We start from the raw sequence: 16,636 nt of genomic DNA on the forward strand, positions 1-16,636 counted from the left end.
CCCTCTGAAGTATTAGAGTAAACGGACCAGCTTTTTATAAACCACTGTGCCCCACTTCAGACAGGACTCTGGCCCATTTGCAGCCCTGCAAAAAGCTCACACAGCTCTGGCTTTTTAACACATCACATGGCAGGACGTGTAAAGGAAGAAATGGAGGGACAGGGTTTCATGATGATGCCTGTGTGTGTGTGTACCACTCTAAAGAGGGAGGGGCACTTGTTCAAAACGAGTGTTCATGTTTGTGTGTGTCGTGTATTCACTAGAGTAAATTATTTTAGCATGTGTTTAAATGTAATGACAGGCTGATATTTATGATGCTTATTTTTGTGACTCTCAGACATTCCCAGAGAGTCCTTCAGCCCTCTTTGGAAGGACCTTTGACCTATGGAATAACATCTGACCAGCAAATGGATGGGGGTAAAAGGAAGATCCTTGACCACTGTGTTTTCATCTTCATGTACAAAACACGTCCTTATTAGGCAAAGGGCCTAGGTGGGATAACATGTTACCCGAAGTCGTGGGCGGAACTAACCTCTCTATATAATGTGTGTGAGACCACGGCCGGTCAGATCTCACTATTTGGCCTCGGTGATTTCTCCGAGTTCTAGAGCTCGTCCTGACCTGTGACACTTCTGTGTAATAAACATTATTATACTTGTAAGTACTGGGGCCGCATTCCTTTCCTTCACAACTTCTACAACAAAGATCAACATCTCGGCTGACCAGAATATACTTCACGTGTGGAAAAGTAATTGCTGGGTAAAAACATGTCGTAATGCGAGGGAACCAATGTGCTTCTTCAGTTAACCCCATCAGGAGTTAACTGAGCCAGGAAATTGATCATCAAAGATAAATCATCTCTCTCACTAACTTATAAAAAAAAACTAGAAACCCCACAGCAGGGGTCGAGAGGAGACGAGAGACGGTTGTGTTCATTATCACGTTCCACCTGGATGCATTTGCAGAAAAACTGCTTTTTTCTCCCAGAGGACGAATCCCTCTCCGAGGCTGTGAGAGCGACCGCTTGTCTCCTAAGTGTGTAATAATACAGCCTGTCTTGCTGGGTGACCCCTCTGACCTGCTTCATTTGTCACACGGTTCCCTGGAGACTGTAAAGCGACGGAGCACCTCGCAGCTGCTAAGTCTCCAAGCAACAGACAGAAACGAGCCGATATACCAGCGTGTCTCACGTGGAGGGGTCGCTGCATGTCGGCCGAACCGCGAGGTGAAACACAGGAAGCGGATGACAGCACCTGGCAAGAAGGACTAGTTATCAATGTAACCCACATGGATACCATGGATGTTAAAGTACTTGTACTGTAAATGTGTACATCGCCATTTACAATGATTGGAACAATGTACTGCATTTGAATATGTATATGCAGAGAATCAGAGTAAGAGTAGAAGTCTATTTTCTGCACCATGCGTGTAGATTGTTTTTTTTGCTAGATCAGGGATTGATCAATATTCTGAACCTTTGGTGGTTCAGTGGCCGGAGATCGGGATCCACTCCGAACTCCAAAGACTCCAAATCTACTCACTTTCCTTTGAAGATAACTTTCCTATAAGATAAGAACGTTCACCATAAAACCTACCCGGGTAGTAGAACAAACACAGGGTTGAAACCCCATCTTCTAATATAGAAGAAACAACACTTTTCTTTGAACTTTATTTTATTATTTTATTATTTTATTTTATTGAAAGAGCTCTATTTTTGTTATGTTCCTAATTCCATCCACTGCAAAATAATAATTGCTTGTGAGGCAATAAATGATCACTGTTCAATTTCCAGCTTTCTGAGCCTAGGGGAATGTGGGTTTCTTTCTTCCATTAAGGTTAAAGGCGTCAACATCACCAGAAATATCACTGGCAAACTTTCAACCGTGTGCGACGACAGAAACATACTGAAGCACTTTGGCTGAAATCAGGATTGACACGCGGAAACGCAGCAGCGATTAACTTCAATTACAGCTGCCAGCTTCTCTTTTAGGATTTTTATTCCAGGATGAAAAACAACCTTAATTGGCGGCTAATTTTACCCGTAGCCGAATAGATTGCAAAGCCTTCAGAGAGACCCGCCTGTGTTCATCTGCTAATGACAGGCAACATCACTCCAGCTAAATTAGATTACCCATGCCCTGAGGCCATTTCTATGAGGGTCACGTTAATATTCTTCTCTCAAACAACGGGATCAGTTAGTGTGCACCTTCGCCTCTGTGACGCCAGCCTCCCTCGCTCGGCTGCGGCAAAACCAGTGGCCCTGGATCTACATGCAGAGGTTCGGTGATGTTGGACTGCCAATTTGCGAGTTAATGAGAGCAGATTGAAGAAAAATTAAATTAGGTGGCGATTACAAGGGGCTGATGTAGCTCTTGTACTGCAACATCAGATATTACAATCAAAAGATAATTTCCCCAGCTAGATAAAGAGCTCTGATTCCTCCAGTGAAATCTCACCAGCACAATTACACACATCAGACAGGGAAATTTAGTTTTATTCATCAATCTTATATGGGCCACATCGCACCCGGCTGTATCCCTGATTGATGGTTCTACATGAATTACCAGATAAGAAGAAGCAGGAAACTCATCAGAAACCTGCCACACTGGTGATAGTCTGCTTTTCCATTCACAGCTGCATATATAGGAAACACATGAAAAGCAGAGGAAACAAAGTTGTTACACTGATGGTTTAAAGCTTTCATTCTGCCTTGAGAAGTAAAAAATACATTAACCTCCGGCCCAGTTCCTCTGCCCACCACCTCTCAGGTTCTCGGTGGCCACGAATTGAATCAGTCGGCCAACTGTTGAGATACAAAACGGATTTTAAAAAATGGTTCCATTTCCAGGGTAGCATCTCTCAGAGCCAGAGTGACGTCTTTTTAACATTCAGAACTAAGCGCTCGGCCATTAGCATGACGCTGACTTATTATGATTTAGTTTCTGAGGAAAACAAAGCAGAGACTCTGGCGCTGAAGGAGCTCATAGCTCATTCTGAGGCGACAGGGATTCCGTCTAGTGCAGAGGAAATGAGGAGGAATTCAGAGAAGGTCAGCCGCAGAAATCTGAAGAACTGTCTTCAATGGGAAACAAGCCCCACTGAGATGAATGCAGATTTTGTCATTTGTATTTTATATAAATGGAGGATTATTATATTAATTAATCCAGCACTGCCCGAGGAATCCGTTCATTGATTGTTCCACCACATTTTTTTCAGAATGAAATATCTCAAAAACCACCATCATCTCTCTCATTTTGTTCTCTGCTTTTGTTTATGACTCACCATAGACTGAACATAAAGATGGACGACACGTCTCCACTTCCTCCAGCTTAATTGCGTCAAATAACTCACACTAAAACCAAACTTACTAGAAAACACTTCAACAAACATCAGTGTGATAAGACAGAGCTAAAATAACAAAAACCTTCTTTGAGAAAAATGCATTTGACGTGTACTGTGACATTTTAGATTTGTCCTTGTCCCATCTGCTAACATGGAGGGGGCCACCAGGGGGCGATCAAGACGCTTTGGATTCACTTTTGGTTGAGAAGTCACGTCGTACATCTTTATATTCAGTCTATGTGACAAACCGTAAAATACACACCTGCTTCAGCTGTGTTTATGTTGTGGTTTGTGTTAAATGCTTCTTAGCAATTATTGTAATTATCGAAAAAATCTATTAAGTAAATTCATATTTTAAGGACATACAGAATATTATTAAAAAAAAGGCACCTCACAGTCTTTCTCTCGCTGTGATTTTTTTTATTATGCATCTCATCCAATTAAATCCTTCCACTCTGTGTGTGTTTGCTCAAATGTGTATTTGTGTTTATTTCTAGATAAAAATTAACCATGTGCTTATTTCACAACAAGAGTAGGACATGAATCATTATGAAGACATACAGTAAAGTACACACACACAAAAAACAATATTCAATAGTGTTAAATTTATTCTTGACTGATATTAGCTTGTTAAACCTGAATATAAGATGTTTAAATTGATGTATCTCCAAGGTCTCATTAAAACATTATTATGAAGAAGTTCATTGAAATAATGTTTTGAAGCTTCCGTTCATGTTTTTGCACAATCAACTTGTTTTTTTAAAGTTTTTTATTGTACTTTTTATATATAACTTTACAGCTTTACATTACAAACAAACACATTTTGATATTTTCCCTCACACTGTAGTATAAGAGTGTCGGGTCTACACTCAGAATGGATGGCACTGCCGGCTGACTCTTACACGAGCCCGGTGTAGTACATGAGGTGGTATCTCCAATGGAATATCCAACACACTAAATACAATCAGATACTATTGTGCGGTTGAGTGAGCTCGCTTGCCAAACCAGAACCAACTGAATAGCCCTCAGAAAAAAGAACACCCCTCCCCAGCTGGTTCTGGGAACAAGATGAAGCAAACACTCACTCACAGCAATTTCTACATACAAGAATGGCGTTTTCTCTCTTTTTTTTTGGTCCTCAAGTAATTTTCACCAGGTTTGTCTTCGTCCATTTCCCATCAGCACTGCCACCGACGCAGGAGAGGACTTCAACAGCCTTCAACCTGCCACAACACCACAGTATTTCCTGAGAGAACTAAAGGAAAGAGCCGAGATGGACGTGCAGGGACGAGAGTAGACACGCATGTCTTGTCATTAGAGCAGAATCCTTCAGGGAGCGTGGTTGCAGACAGCTCCCTCTGCCTCTGTCTGGGTTTGACATGGGAGGGGGGGGCAGCCGGATGGACTCAACGGGCAGTGTGATAGACAGACATGCGTTCTCCGCCCGACCCTGATCCTTATCCATTTAACACCATGGTTGCCCGGGATCCACTCACAGCAAGAGGAAGTCCTGACCTGTGCCGTTTCCACAGCTCTGGGGACCACCCCCCCTTTTTCCCCTCTTGTGACAGCCACATACACAATGTCACATCCATCGAGAGGTTGTGATAGAAGGATGGCAGACTGATATGAGGGTGAATAAAATAAGAGGAGGTGTTCCACCGACAAATGTCAGAGAAGAATAGGATAAGGAGGAGGCAGCAGGGGAGATAAATCCTTCAGTATGGCTGCTTTCAGACACTGAACCCCGGAGATCCTCCAGACATTGTCGGGAGCGGCTGTGGGTGTGAATGCAAATGTCCGAGTGAGAGCCTCTGGATGTTCTGCGGACCTTCTCTGGCCAGTCCCCTTGTAGAAAGTCTGCAGTAGCCGAAGTAAGAACACAGCAGGAGATTCACAGCAAGGGAGTCAGTGGGTCGATGATGTTTCTGACACGCGACAGACGCAGAAATAAATAAAGAGAAAACAAATATCTCCAGGAGAAAATACAGGTAGAAGACACTGACGAAGATGTCAAGACAGTTTCTTGAGATGTCAATGTGCTGTAAACAAAAACATGTGATCTTCACAGAATTGCCTGCTGCATCAGCCCTCACCTGGACGCTACAGACGTTTCTGTTTCTCCTGCTGCGTTTCTACATGTGTGAAAGGGAACCTCCGGAGAAAGTCCGCACCCAATTCTCCGGACTTCCTCCGGAGGTCATATCTGAAAACGGCTTATGATAGGAGGACTGGATGGGTTGACTTGTACTATGTGCTAAAATACAAAACATTCAATATGCTACATCTCAGCAAGCCAAAACATTTTGTTAAGACAGTGAATGCGGGGAAAATGATGCTTTAAAAATATTTATAATTTGTTTAAAAGGCCATATATGATCCTAAAAGACAGTAAAGACAGAGAACCGGGTGCCTCTTTCATACCTGTGGGTGTAAGGCAGGACCAAACTGGTAATGAGGACACAATATAGCTTTGGAGAGAGGTCCACACTTTGAACTACACACATACATACACACACAAATAAATAGAACACTTTCAAGTTGCAGAGGAGATTCCATGTAGCACCTTGTTAAATAACTTACAGGTAGAGAACCGCTGATTTGCACAGATCAATGCCTAACTTTCTCATGTTTGCCCACAATGGGGAGAGACCATTACACAAACTATTACACAATCAAGGGCTGTGATCCACACACTGTTCAACTAAGTATTTTAGACATAGTTTCAAGATAACACAAAATTTGCATTGGCGCAGACAAAGGCAGCTCTACCCTGCTTTGATGGTCCCTAAAAGCAGGTTAATAATCAAGTTCTCTCAAACGGCTCATCCTCCCTCCAGCTGACTGGCCTGTGGAACCAGTCTCTGAGAACTGGGCCTCGAACATGGCAGGCTATCACAGGCGCCCAGGCTCCAGCAGGTCCACCCTGAGACTGTTTCATCATTTCCTGGTCGCCGTCGAGCCCGGCAAAATGCTCCATCACACGGGTGTGGTCCTGCGATTCACCCCGTCTTTTAAATCATTGGTAAAACAGTTATGGACCTGCAGGAACTCGGCAGCAGCGTCATGTTCAGGGCTGTACGTGTTGTCCGTCACGCTGTCCCTGGCCAGGGCGTACATGGAGAGCTCGTCCATGGCGCCGCTGGAGGACGGCCTCCCCTTCAGCCCGGCCACTGGAGAATTCTCCCGCGATCCCTCCGTGGAGTGAGAGCTGGCGCGCGACGTCCGCCGGCGGTAACGGAAGCTCGGAATCCTGGAGTAAGGGGAGGACGCCGAGAGCGAGCGGATGAACTCGCGCCGCGCCTTCCAGCGGACCTCCTTGTTTCTCTCGATGTAGATGTTGATGGCGAGGACGGCCACGGCTTCGGCCACGATGAAGGAGAGGGCGCCGAAGTAGAAGGACCAACCGTAGGAGTAGGTGTACTTCTTGTCATCATCCCGTTTGTCACTGGGATCTCCTGCGTTGCTGGAGATGTAGACGATGATTCCGATTATGTTGCTTAGACCTGGATTTAAAAAAAAAAAAAACGAAACAGAAAGACAAGAAATGAGCAAAGGAAATTCAGAGAAAGGTCGTAAGGAGGAAAAAACAGTATAAACAATCATTTATGACTTTATCAGTGACAATCAGAGCCTCTAACGACCACTTTCAGCTTCCAATGATTACGGGACTCGCACTTAATGACATCCTCATCGCTTGTGCGAGAGGTGTGTGTTGATTGGAGATCCTGACCCTCCAGTCTTCATGATTGCACCTCTGCTACATCAAGCCGCCCTTGTTCATTATCGAACCCCCGGCCCCCCCCGAACGCGATCGCCCACCGCTGGCCGTGCACGAAAACCCTCCGGCTCACCTGCAGCCACGAAGAGAATCCCTGCGCTGAGGAGAAAGTTGTTTGTCTTGTTGTAGACCCTCCCCAGGGCGACACACAGCCCCCCCAGCATCAGCAGGCCGGTGCTGAGGATGGGGAACACACTGGAGGCACGCACTATACCTGCAGACACAAAGGGATCGTTAAGTAAGCCACGGCGAATGCTTCAAACACTGTTCATTGACCCATATTTGATTGGAGAATGGAGAGGCTGGTTAGTGAAACACGAACACAAATGAATGAATCAATCCATCAATCATTAGATTCGGTTATAAGGCGTTTTACAGATGTCAAGATAGATCGATAGAAAGATTAATCACAACCAATTAGGGCTGTGGGATTTTTGGGAAGTCTTTCAGTAACACAGGTTGTAAAAGAAAAAGGAGACTCTGTTAAAATCATTTGAATTTTCATTACCCTGCTGAGGCCTCATCTCTCCAGTTCCGCCTCCTCTCCATCCATTTTGGAGAACTCCATTATGATTTATACTTTGGGGCCTTGTTGTGACAAAGCTTGGCTAATCAGCTGTGGGATGTAACAAGAGCTCTCACTGACTCTCACCTCCCCAGAAATGAATCACTCTGCCATTCTACAACTTTCCAAAGATGGATGAGCGTATTCAGCTGTGAGGTCCTTTATTCAGCCCTCCTTTTATTCAGTCTTCCTAATGCACTGAGGTTGGACTCTGTCTAAAGTCTGATAAGTCTTCTTTGTTACTTTCTGCATATTAGGCAGATACTGAGTTGACTGTGCTTCAAACAGAGGTCGTCTGCTGATTTAACATCTCCATTTTAATCTAACGACTAATCACAAATGATCTGTTTCTAACAGTTTTTACCTTGAATTTTAATGCTGCTGCTGCAAAAAGAGTCTTCAAGACAAATGAGATTAAATCCTCCTTGCAGTGGGCACAGCTCAAAATATGATAGAAAGTTCTGGTTCGCGTCGACCTCTGTATAAACAGGCATCACTTGATCGGAGGCTGCTCTAACTGCTGGGTGATAAGACGTGTGTACCCTTCACCCTGTAAAGCTAAAGAGACGGGCATGCACTTACGCAGCAGGTATTCAGAGCTGTCTGTGTCGTAGTCGTTGTCGTCAGGGAAATGGTTGATTCTGTAACAGCTGCCTTGGTTGATACCTGCAGAACAAAAAGACAGAAAGACTGAGTCTCCACATGAAAGACAAAAGACTGTACACATCGAGGTGATGTAGCAGTCGCATAAGAACTGGGGGATGAGTACGTGGACCTGAGAACTCAACACACTGCAACTTAAGAAAACACGCAAATGGAGAAAACATCCTTTTCCCCAACACAAGCACAGCAAATAGAAAATGCACTGCAAATACTCTCAACACAACCAAATACTTAACACGACCAAATACTCACAGCACAATCGAATACATCACAATCAAATACTCACAACCCAACTAAATACAAAACAATCAAATACTCACAACTAAATACAACACAACCAATTGTCTTTTCAAACAAACTGAAATTAAACTGGATTTATCCGATGCTTGGGGAGAGGGTTACACTCTTTCTGTTCATTTCTCAGTCTCTGTTTGGTTGCACTTGGCTGGAAGGATGTGCGTGGCCGAGTTGGAGCCACAGTTGCTCCCCCTGGCCGGTGACCTGTTAACATAACACTGTGTCCACTGGAGTAAGACCCTGCTGTTTGTCTTCTCTCAGATAAAGGAGGATGGAGCGGGAGGTCGCCCCTCAGACCAACTTGTTACTGTTAACGTGCTGAGGCGAGGAAACAGGAGCAGCGGGATATAGAAGGAAAACACGGCCTTATTCATTTAACTGGGCAGTGCTTGGTTGGTCTACTGTTAGCAATGAGTAACACTACGAAGCAGGCAAGTGTTATTCATTGCTCAACACTGGGAAAATAACTTGTGGATCGTCCACTCTAATAAAGATTTCATTATAAAACCATTTTCCATTTTGTTTTAGTCATTAATTAAATCCTCTTGGATTGTGTTGGATAGACTGAGCTGGAGATTTGCATGTAGCACACACAAGCTACATCTTCTCTGGGACTAACTCGTTACTCTCTGTGGTTTTCACTTCAAACCGCTGGTGAGACTTTGACCTTTGATTTGAAACTGAGGATCACAGCTCAGTGCACACACACACATTCGAACAGGGACCATCAACGTGAGGGGGGGGGTCCGTTCATACGCTTCCTAGGCGGTTGTGTGATTAAGATTTGCACTGCGGTCGTGGCGCGTGTCCAAATCACGCTCAGGTAAACGGCTGAGTGCTGGGGGGGGCGGGGGAACAAGAAGCCTATTTGAGCAATAGAAGCTTTTAATGCCCAGGTGAGCGAGAACAGGAGGGTGAGAGTGAGAGAGGTAAAAAGCCTGTAGCAGTAATCGAGCAGGGCTGCAAACAACACCTTGTCTCTGGAGGAAGGGGTTGGGGTTGGTGGGTTTAATGGATGCACTCAGTGCAGCGCTGGGAATGCTGGGAGCTCTTTGGCTATTCGTTCACCATTTGGGTTCTGATCCCCCTCAACACTTCATCATTCTGCAAACAACACCCACGGTATTAAAGGTGGGCTGGGCTGTGGCTTCATTTGCATAGTTTTACATAAACATATCAGCTTTTTTCTTTCTGTGTGTGTGTGTGTGTGTGTGTGTGTGTGTGTGTGTGTGTGTCTGTTCGTGTGTATCTCGGAGTCCTCGAAAGCAATTGGCCATCCACTAACCCCACCAGCCTTAGTTACCGTTGCTCCGCCTGTCAAGCGTTTGGTTCTTGCACAAGCACATAACTCCTTCCTGCCGTCCACAGACCTGCAGCTCAGGTTCATCGAGGTGTGATGATGACTGAGTTTAGTGAACGGTCGGCTGGTTAAACCTCATTTTTAACTTGGCCTGTATCTCTCAAAGCACCAACGACTTTTATTAAGATACATTTATTTGTCCCAAACACATGCACAGACATGCACAAGCACACTCATGCAAGGAGGGAAATTTAACCTCTGCTTTTAACCCATCTGGTGCAGGACACACAGAGCAGTGGGCAGCCATGTACGGCGCCCGGGGAGCAGATGTTGGGGGAGTAAGGTGCCTTGCTCAGGGGCAATAGGCAGGGTAGGGAGAATCCTCTTGGATTTTTGGACAGATCAATCCAGGTTTGTCTTTTTGTTGTTTCTCCGTGGAGTCGAACCAGAGAGGAACCAGAGACCTTTTCTGCCCATAGTCCAAGTTTCTGCCTCTATTTATCCCACCTCAAAAACACACAGAACCCCTTTCATCCCTAATGGGGTAAAAGGCAGCAGATTAGAGCTGAGCGACCAATCGTGTAAATGTCAACCATCCCATTAGCTGACAGCCGAGACAACGAGAGAAAGACACCTGTCGACTCCATTTCCCAGGTGCCCTTGGGTGAGCGGCACTGCCATCATTGTCTGTTGCATCATTGTCATTGTTCCAGAGCTTCTAAGGGCACGCTCGCTGCCATTAACTAGGTCTGCCGCTTAATACGGGACATCAAATTAATTAGCATCACATCACTCGGTGGAAATGGAGGACAAGTTTCTGTGTCTAGTCAAAAAAAAGGGCTGTGAGCTATTTCAGGCAATGACGTGACACTGTGTGCCTGGTAAAACACACACTGACACATGCACACATACACAGACACACACACAAACACACACACACACACACGCACACACACACACACACACGCACACACACACACACACACACACACGCACACACAAACACACATCCGGCTCACAAGGTTAGATAAAACATGATGAATGAAGATAACAGAAAAACAGACACCTTTGCTATCCTGCTAATTGCTGTGTAAACACCACACGCTTGCTTGTAACTGATTTTAGAAGCACATTTTGTAGGTGTAGGTGTGTGTGTGTGTGTGTGTGTGTGTGTTTTTGTGTGTGTGTGTTTGTGTGTGTGTCGGTAGCTGTCTGTTTATTTCACCCAGAAACACAAAGATTAGTTTTGACCTGTGCACACGGTATGAGTCTAGACAGCAGCCAGTCCTCTGCCTCGTCTCGTGTGTGTGTGTGTGTGTGTGTGTGTGTGTGTGTGTGTGTGTGTCTGTGTGTGTATGTGTGTGTGTGTGTGTGTCTGTATGTGTGTGATATAGATTGGAAGAAACAGAAGACAATATTGCAACTGATTTGGAATCTGATCATAAGCCCCGGCCTGGAGGCTTGTGATTTATGAGTGACAGTTATCAGCTCAATGTCTATGTTTAGCTTGTGTGTGTGTGTGTGTGCAGGGTCAGATGGACTCTTCATGAAATCAAATAAAGTCTGAATACTGACAAGCTGCGAGGGAAGGAGGAGGAGGTTGAGGGAGGAAGTGGAGATTAAACAAGGGATGGAGGTGTGAGGAAATGAAACACCAGAGAGCGGAGGAATGATGGGGAGAGTGGTCACATTCGAGAGAGACCCAGCCGGAGGATGAGAGCAGGGAAGCAGCGAGGGAGAGATTAGGAAAGATAAAGCGTTAAATGGGCAAAACGCGGACAGTGCAATAAAGGTTGGATGGTCAGTTGGGCAAAGTAACGAATATTAAAGTCGAGGCTGGAGCTTGTTGCACATGTTTTGAACGTGTGGATGATGGACGAAGATGATAAAAAAGTGTTTCCTGTTCAGATTTGGGGGAGATTGTGTCATGGTGATCATGTTGTGACAAACCGTGAGTTAACCCCACACAGTCAACACATTACATGGGGAGTAATGAGTTCCCTGGGCCTGAGTGGAGCTGCCGAGCCCCACGCTGAGCATCACCTCCTCTTCACCATGGCAACCGCTGTTAGTCTTTAATAAGCTCATTTACATAAACATTCTCCGAGGACGCTTTTGACATCTTCATTGTAGTCCGGTACCCACCCAATAAGAGACGGCACTTCCCCCGGCAAACCCCCCCCCTTTCCCTTCACAGAGCTGTCCCCACTTAACAGTACACGGCCGCAAACACAACACGGACACACACGCTCGTCGTATCGGGAGCAGCTGTCACGCCGGCGCCGCCACAGAGAACAGGATGATGCACGTCGTCATTATTTTGAATTAGCCCAGCCAATAAGGAGGAGCCGCCTCAGGGGAATACACCAATAGCATTGTCTCACTGAATCCAACAACTGCTCACTCTGGTGTTTCCGGGAGGAGTACAGTGCATCATGACAACGAGCTCCGTGTGGCACAGGCCTCTCCACTCCGATCGTTCTCACTCGGCCGAGAGCTCTGGAAACAGATTGATGAATAAACCAATCAAAAGTGATTTTTAATATTGCATTTCACTTGAACTGCGTCGCCTCCAGGTGGGCGATACACGCTCGGCAAAGCAACACCTAACACATCTTAAGCAATTAGGAGTAGTGGCACATTGTTCTGCTTCCTCCCAACCCCCCCACCCCCCCCCCCCCCGTTAATATCCTCCCTTGCTTTCAGATCCGCGACGGAAAGTGCGACCGCTGACGAGGGAGAACGCTCCGTGACGGTGGGATGATTAGGTTTTATAAAGCTGTAAACAGATAGAGCGGCCGCTTCTGCGACCTGATATCAAACGCAGACATGCACGCCCGGCTCGCACGGGCAACACAACACAGACATTTATTACTTTGGAAACAGGGGACGCCAGAACAGAATATAAAAGTGCTGTTGTGCAATCACAACAAACCTTCTTTTTTCAGTCCAAGCGAAGAGGGAAAAAAGAGAAGCAATTTGCTGCAGATATCAGTGATTCAGTGTTGATGTGACCGACGCTTGGCTAATTAAATTTTCAACAGGCGGCAATTTCGTCAAACACAGCTCTGCACGTGTTGCCAGATTTTAGGGAGAAAATGTAACATCTATCGGCACGTGTAACTTCTCTGTTGTGAACGTTGTTATGCATGGTTACTAACTTTTGACTAAAAGCTAGTATTATCTTAACATTTATAGAGGCCTACTAAATTATAATATATATTGTTATTCTTGTTAAACCGCAATTCCTATATTTCCCCCTTTCCATCATGTGATAAACCAGGTGACCATCACGAAAAGCAACTGTGGAGCTAGAATAGACTCAATATATTGATTAAGCCATTAATCGTGATGAGTAGAAAATGTTTATCCACGCGTTTGGGAAGACAAGACGCATCGAGCACTGTTCACCTACTTGCCCTGTATTGCAAATGACCACTAGAGGGCACACCACAGATTTGCATGCTGGGAATGGAAAACCTGGGTGAGGGCAGCTTGTGATTCCCTCTGAGCTAATGGCCGAAAAGCAATTGCGGCGCCTGCAGCTGGGATGTGAGGCCCTGAAATAGACCCTTAATATCCCTGAGTTTTGTTGCTGATGAACCTAACACACACGGCCCCTGCACTGCCCATAGTATTCAAGTGTGTATTGCATTTTGCCGATGTGTAGCGTACATTTCAGAGATTGTACACGAAGGGGCACAGGATACGTGAAGCACCCACAATGTGTTCATATACAAGCCAGTCTACCCACAGCCTCCAACCCAATTCATGCTTCTGCGTCAAAGCTACGTTGTGTGTACGCACGTAGCCTACGCAGTGCGCCGAGCATTCATTGTTGCGCGTCGGTGAATGAGAGTCGTGCTGTAATTACACTTCTGTAACACGACTGGCGGTAGAGTTTCTATGCTGCTTTTGAGTGTCTTCCGTATTTACACCTTTTCTGGCATCTCCGTTTACTTCAGAACAATGGCAAGTGTTGCGAAGTGGATCTTGTTGAATTTGAAGTTGATAGATGTGAAGAGCATGACATTTTGTAAAATATATTAAGTTCGTACCACTCTTTTGTGTGTGTTGAATATCAAGCTAGTGAAGTATATTCTGGTCGGCCGAGAGGTTGATGTGGTTGTAGAAGTTGATGATGAAGGAAAGAAACGCGGACCCAGTACTTACAAGTATAATGATGTTTATTACACAAAGTAGTACAGGTCAAGACGAGCTCTAGAACTCGGAGAAATCACCCAGGCCAAATAGTGAAATCTGACTTCCAGGGGTCGGACACACAGTATATATAGAGAGATTGGTTCCGCCCATGACTTCAGGTAAATGCCGTCCCCCATGGGATTTCTGGCTAAAGAGGGACATGTTTTTGTGTCCGAACATGAAGACACATTGGTCAAGAACATTCCTTCTACTCCCATCCATTAGCTAGTCAGAGGTCACTCCCAGAGTCAAAGATCATTTCAAAAAGGTAGAGAACTTCTAAGATAAACATCTGGAGGACTCTCTGAGAATGTCTGAGAGTCCAGAAGGCAGGTATCATAAACGTAGGCCTGTCATTATGTTTTGAACACATACCAAATTGATCTACTCTTACGAATATACGACACTAGCACCAGTTGCCATTAGCTTAGCTAGACACAAAGACTGTGAACAGGAAGAAACAGCTGGTCTGCTACCTGTCCAAAGCTTGCTCAGTTAGCTTCATGCTTAGTGTGCACACATGTGAGCGACATCGATCTCTTACTCTCATTACGCAAGTCATTAAGTGTATTTATTCAAGTGTCCTATTGAATTGCATGCTACTACACAGACCTTTGAGGAGAGGAGGTGAAATGAAATGCACCAATAACTGAAAGGAACTGAGTGTTTGTGCTATGACAGAGGGTTCATGGAAAGAGCAGAATAGCAGAAGAGGAAGCTTTGATGGGGCAGGTGAAAAAATGATGAGGATGGAGTGGTTTAAGTTATATAAGGGATGAATAAACAGAGGGTGCACATCAAGTAGGTGGAAGTCGGTGACCTGCTGGTTAATTGCTGCCCCGGCTTTGCTTCTCAACTGTAGCAATTTAATTACAGACTTGTGGAGCAAGGCCCACGCCAGCCCACCTCCATCTGGATGTTTACTGTAAACATGTACCTGCTAATTGGATTATTCATAATGTACAGCTGACTTCTCCTGCAATGACTGTAACTGCTAGTTGACTTTGCCATAGTATTTTATTGACGAATTGTTTTATACCTTGTATTACTGTGTATATATATATATGCATATTTATTTCATTCCTATTTATTCAATGTATTAACTTTTAATGTATCAACTTTTTTATTGTACCCTCGGCACCATTGAAAATGAGGGTCTTATCCCTCAATGTGTCTTCCGAGGCTTAAATAAATATTCAATCAATTCATAAGGTTAGTTTTCACTGTAAGAACTAGAATTTCTATCCTCGAGCCGCACAGAAGCAACAGCCTCTGGCGAGCAGCCGACTCCCATGCAAATGAGTTGCACTGAAGAGGCGCCACCCTGGCCTCGCCGATCCATGTGGGTAAAAACAAACCGAGGAAAAACAAAAAAATCCAGAGAGATGAAAAAGAACTGCATGAGTGACGGCGGCGCTGACCTCACGGTAAAGTCACTCCATTCAATCCTGCCGGGAACTTAAATGTCACGCACGCCTGCTGAGGAAGAGGAAACGCACACGTCGCAGCAGGGGTGACGAGAAAAACACTAGAACACATTCATTATGTGGTGGTGTGAAAGACAGAGAGGAAGGGGGGGGGGGGGGCGGGGGTGCAGGACAGTGTTACCACAATGTGTTGTCGCCGAGAAAAAGAGAAAGTCGCTGCAATCTGTTCGGCCAAATGTGCTGATGTTTCCCCCAGTAGCTGTGATTCACACAGAGCCGACCCCCCCCCCGCCAAGATGCCAGTGTTTTTGTCATTATGCACAGAGGGATGTGTGTGTGTGTGTGTGTGTGTGTGTGTGTGTGTGTGTGTGTGTGTGTAGGGTGGGGTGGGGTGGGCTGGGGTCTTCCTTTCTTGTCTTCTCCTCTATACTTATGAGTCTCCATGACAACAGAGCCACCGTCCAGCCGCTTGCAGCTTTTTAGCAGACGCACAGAAGTGAAACTATTAACACAGGAGAGAATGATATGATAAGCCGCTGCCTTTGTTTGTGCTAAATTATGATTTCAAAAAAGACGCCTCATTGCACGGAGCCGGTCCTTTGTCCCCGGCCTCATCAACATGGATTCAGTCCCTGCTGTCCTTAATCCACTTTCATGAGTTACTCCTCCACGTTATTTCTGATGGGAAATCACGGTTGACATATACAGTTGCCCGGTGATTGCAATGTATTGTCGTTTCTCTCGGGGTCTCGGAGTTCACATGCAGCCGAGCATGACTCTCAAGAAGTTGAAAGTGTCATAACACATCAGGTTGTTATACGCATGTGTCTTAAGTGTCCGTGTTCGGGAACAGGATGAGCCGGCAGAAACAGTTTAATCACAGACGACAGCAAGTCTCTTAAATCTGGAACATTGTGACTCAACAATTCACAGAATGACAGACACCTGGACCTACACAAAAACAGATTTTTACCAAAGGTAACGCACAGTTTTTATTTTGCCGTTTTGTTGCAACACATTCAGCTGTTCTGGTAGGAAGGGACAAAGTGGTTCAGGTG

At 45.3% G+C, this 16,636-nt stretch overlaps 1 protein-coding gene across 1 annotated transcript in view; it reads right to left on the bottom strand.

Moving 5' to 3' along the window:
- Positions 1-6,321: 6,321 nt before the first annotated feature.
- Positions 6,322-16,636, bottom strand: part of cacng4b (calcium channel, voltage-dependent, gamma subunit 4b) — an 11,890-nt gene continuing 1,575 nt past the window's right edge. Inside the window, exons 2-4 of the mRNA XM_061090408.1 lie at positions 8,271-8,354; positions 7,197-7,337; positions 6,322-6,848 (exon numbers count right to left, since the gene is read on the bottom strand). Of these exons, the coding sequence (XP_060946391.1) occupies positions 6,322-6,848; positions 7,197-7,337; positions 8,271-8,354 (752 nt within the window). The remainder of the gene's footprint in view (positions 6,849-7,196; positions 7,338-8,270; positions 8,355-16,636) is intronic.

The sequence above is a fragment of the Limanda limanda genome, chromosome 17 (genome assembly GCF_963576545.1).
Source record: "Limanda limanda chromosome 17, fLimLim1.1, whole genome shotgun sequence".
NCBI lineage: Eukaryota > Metazoa > Chordata > Actinopteri > Pleuronectiformes > Pleuronectidae > Limanda > Limanda limanda.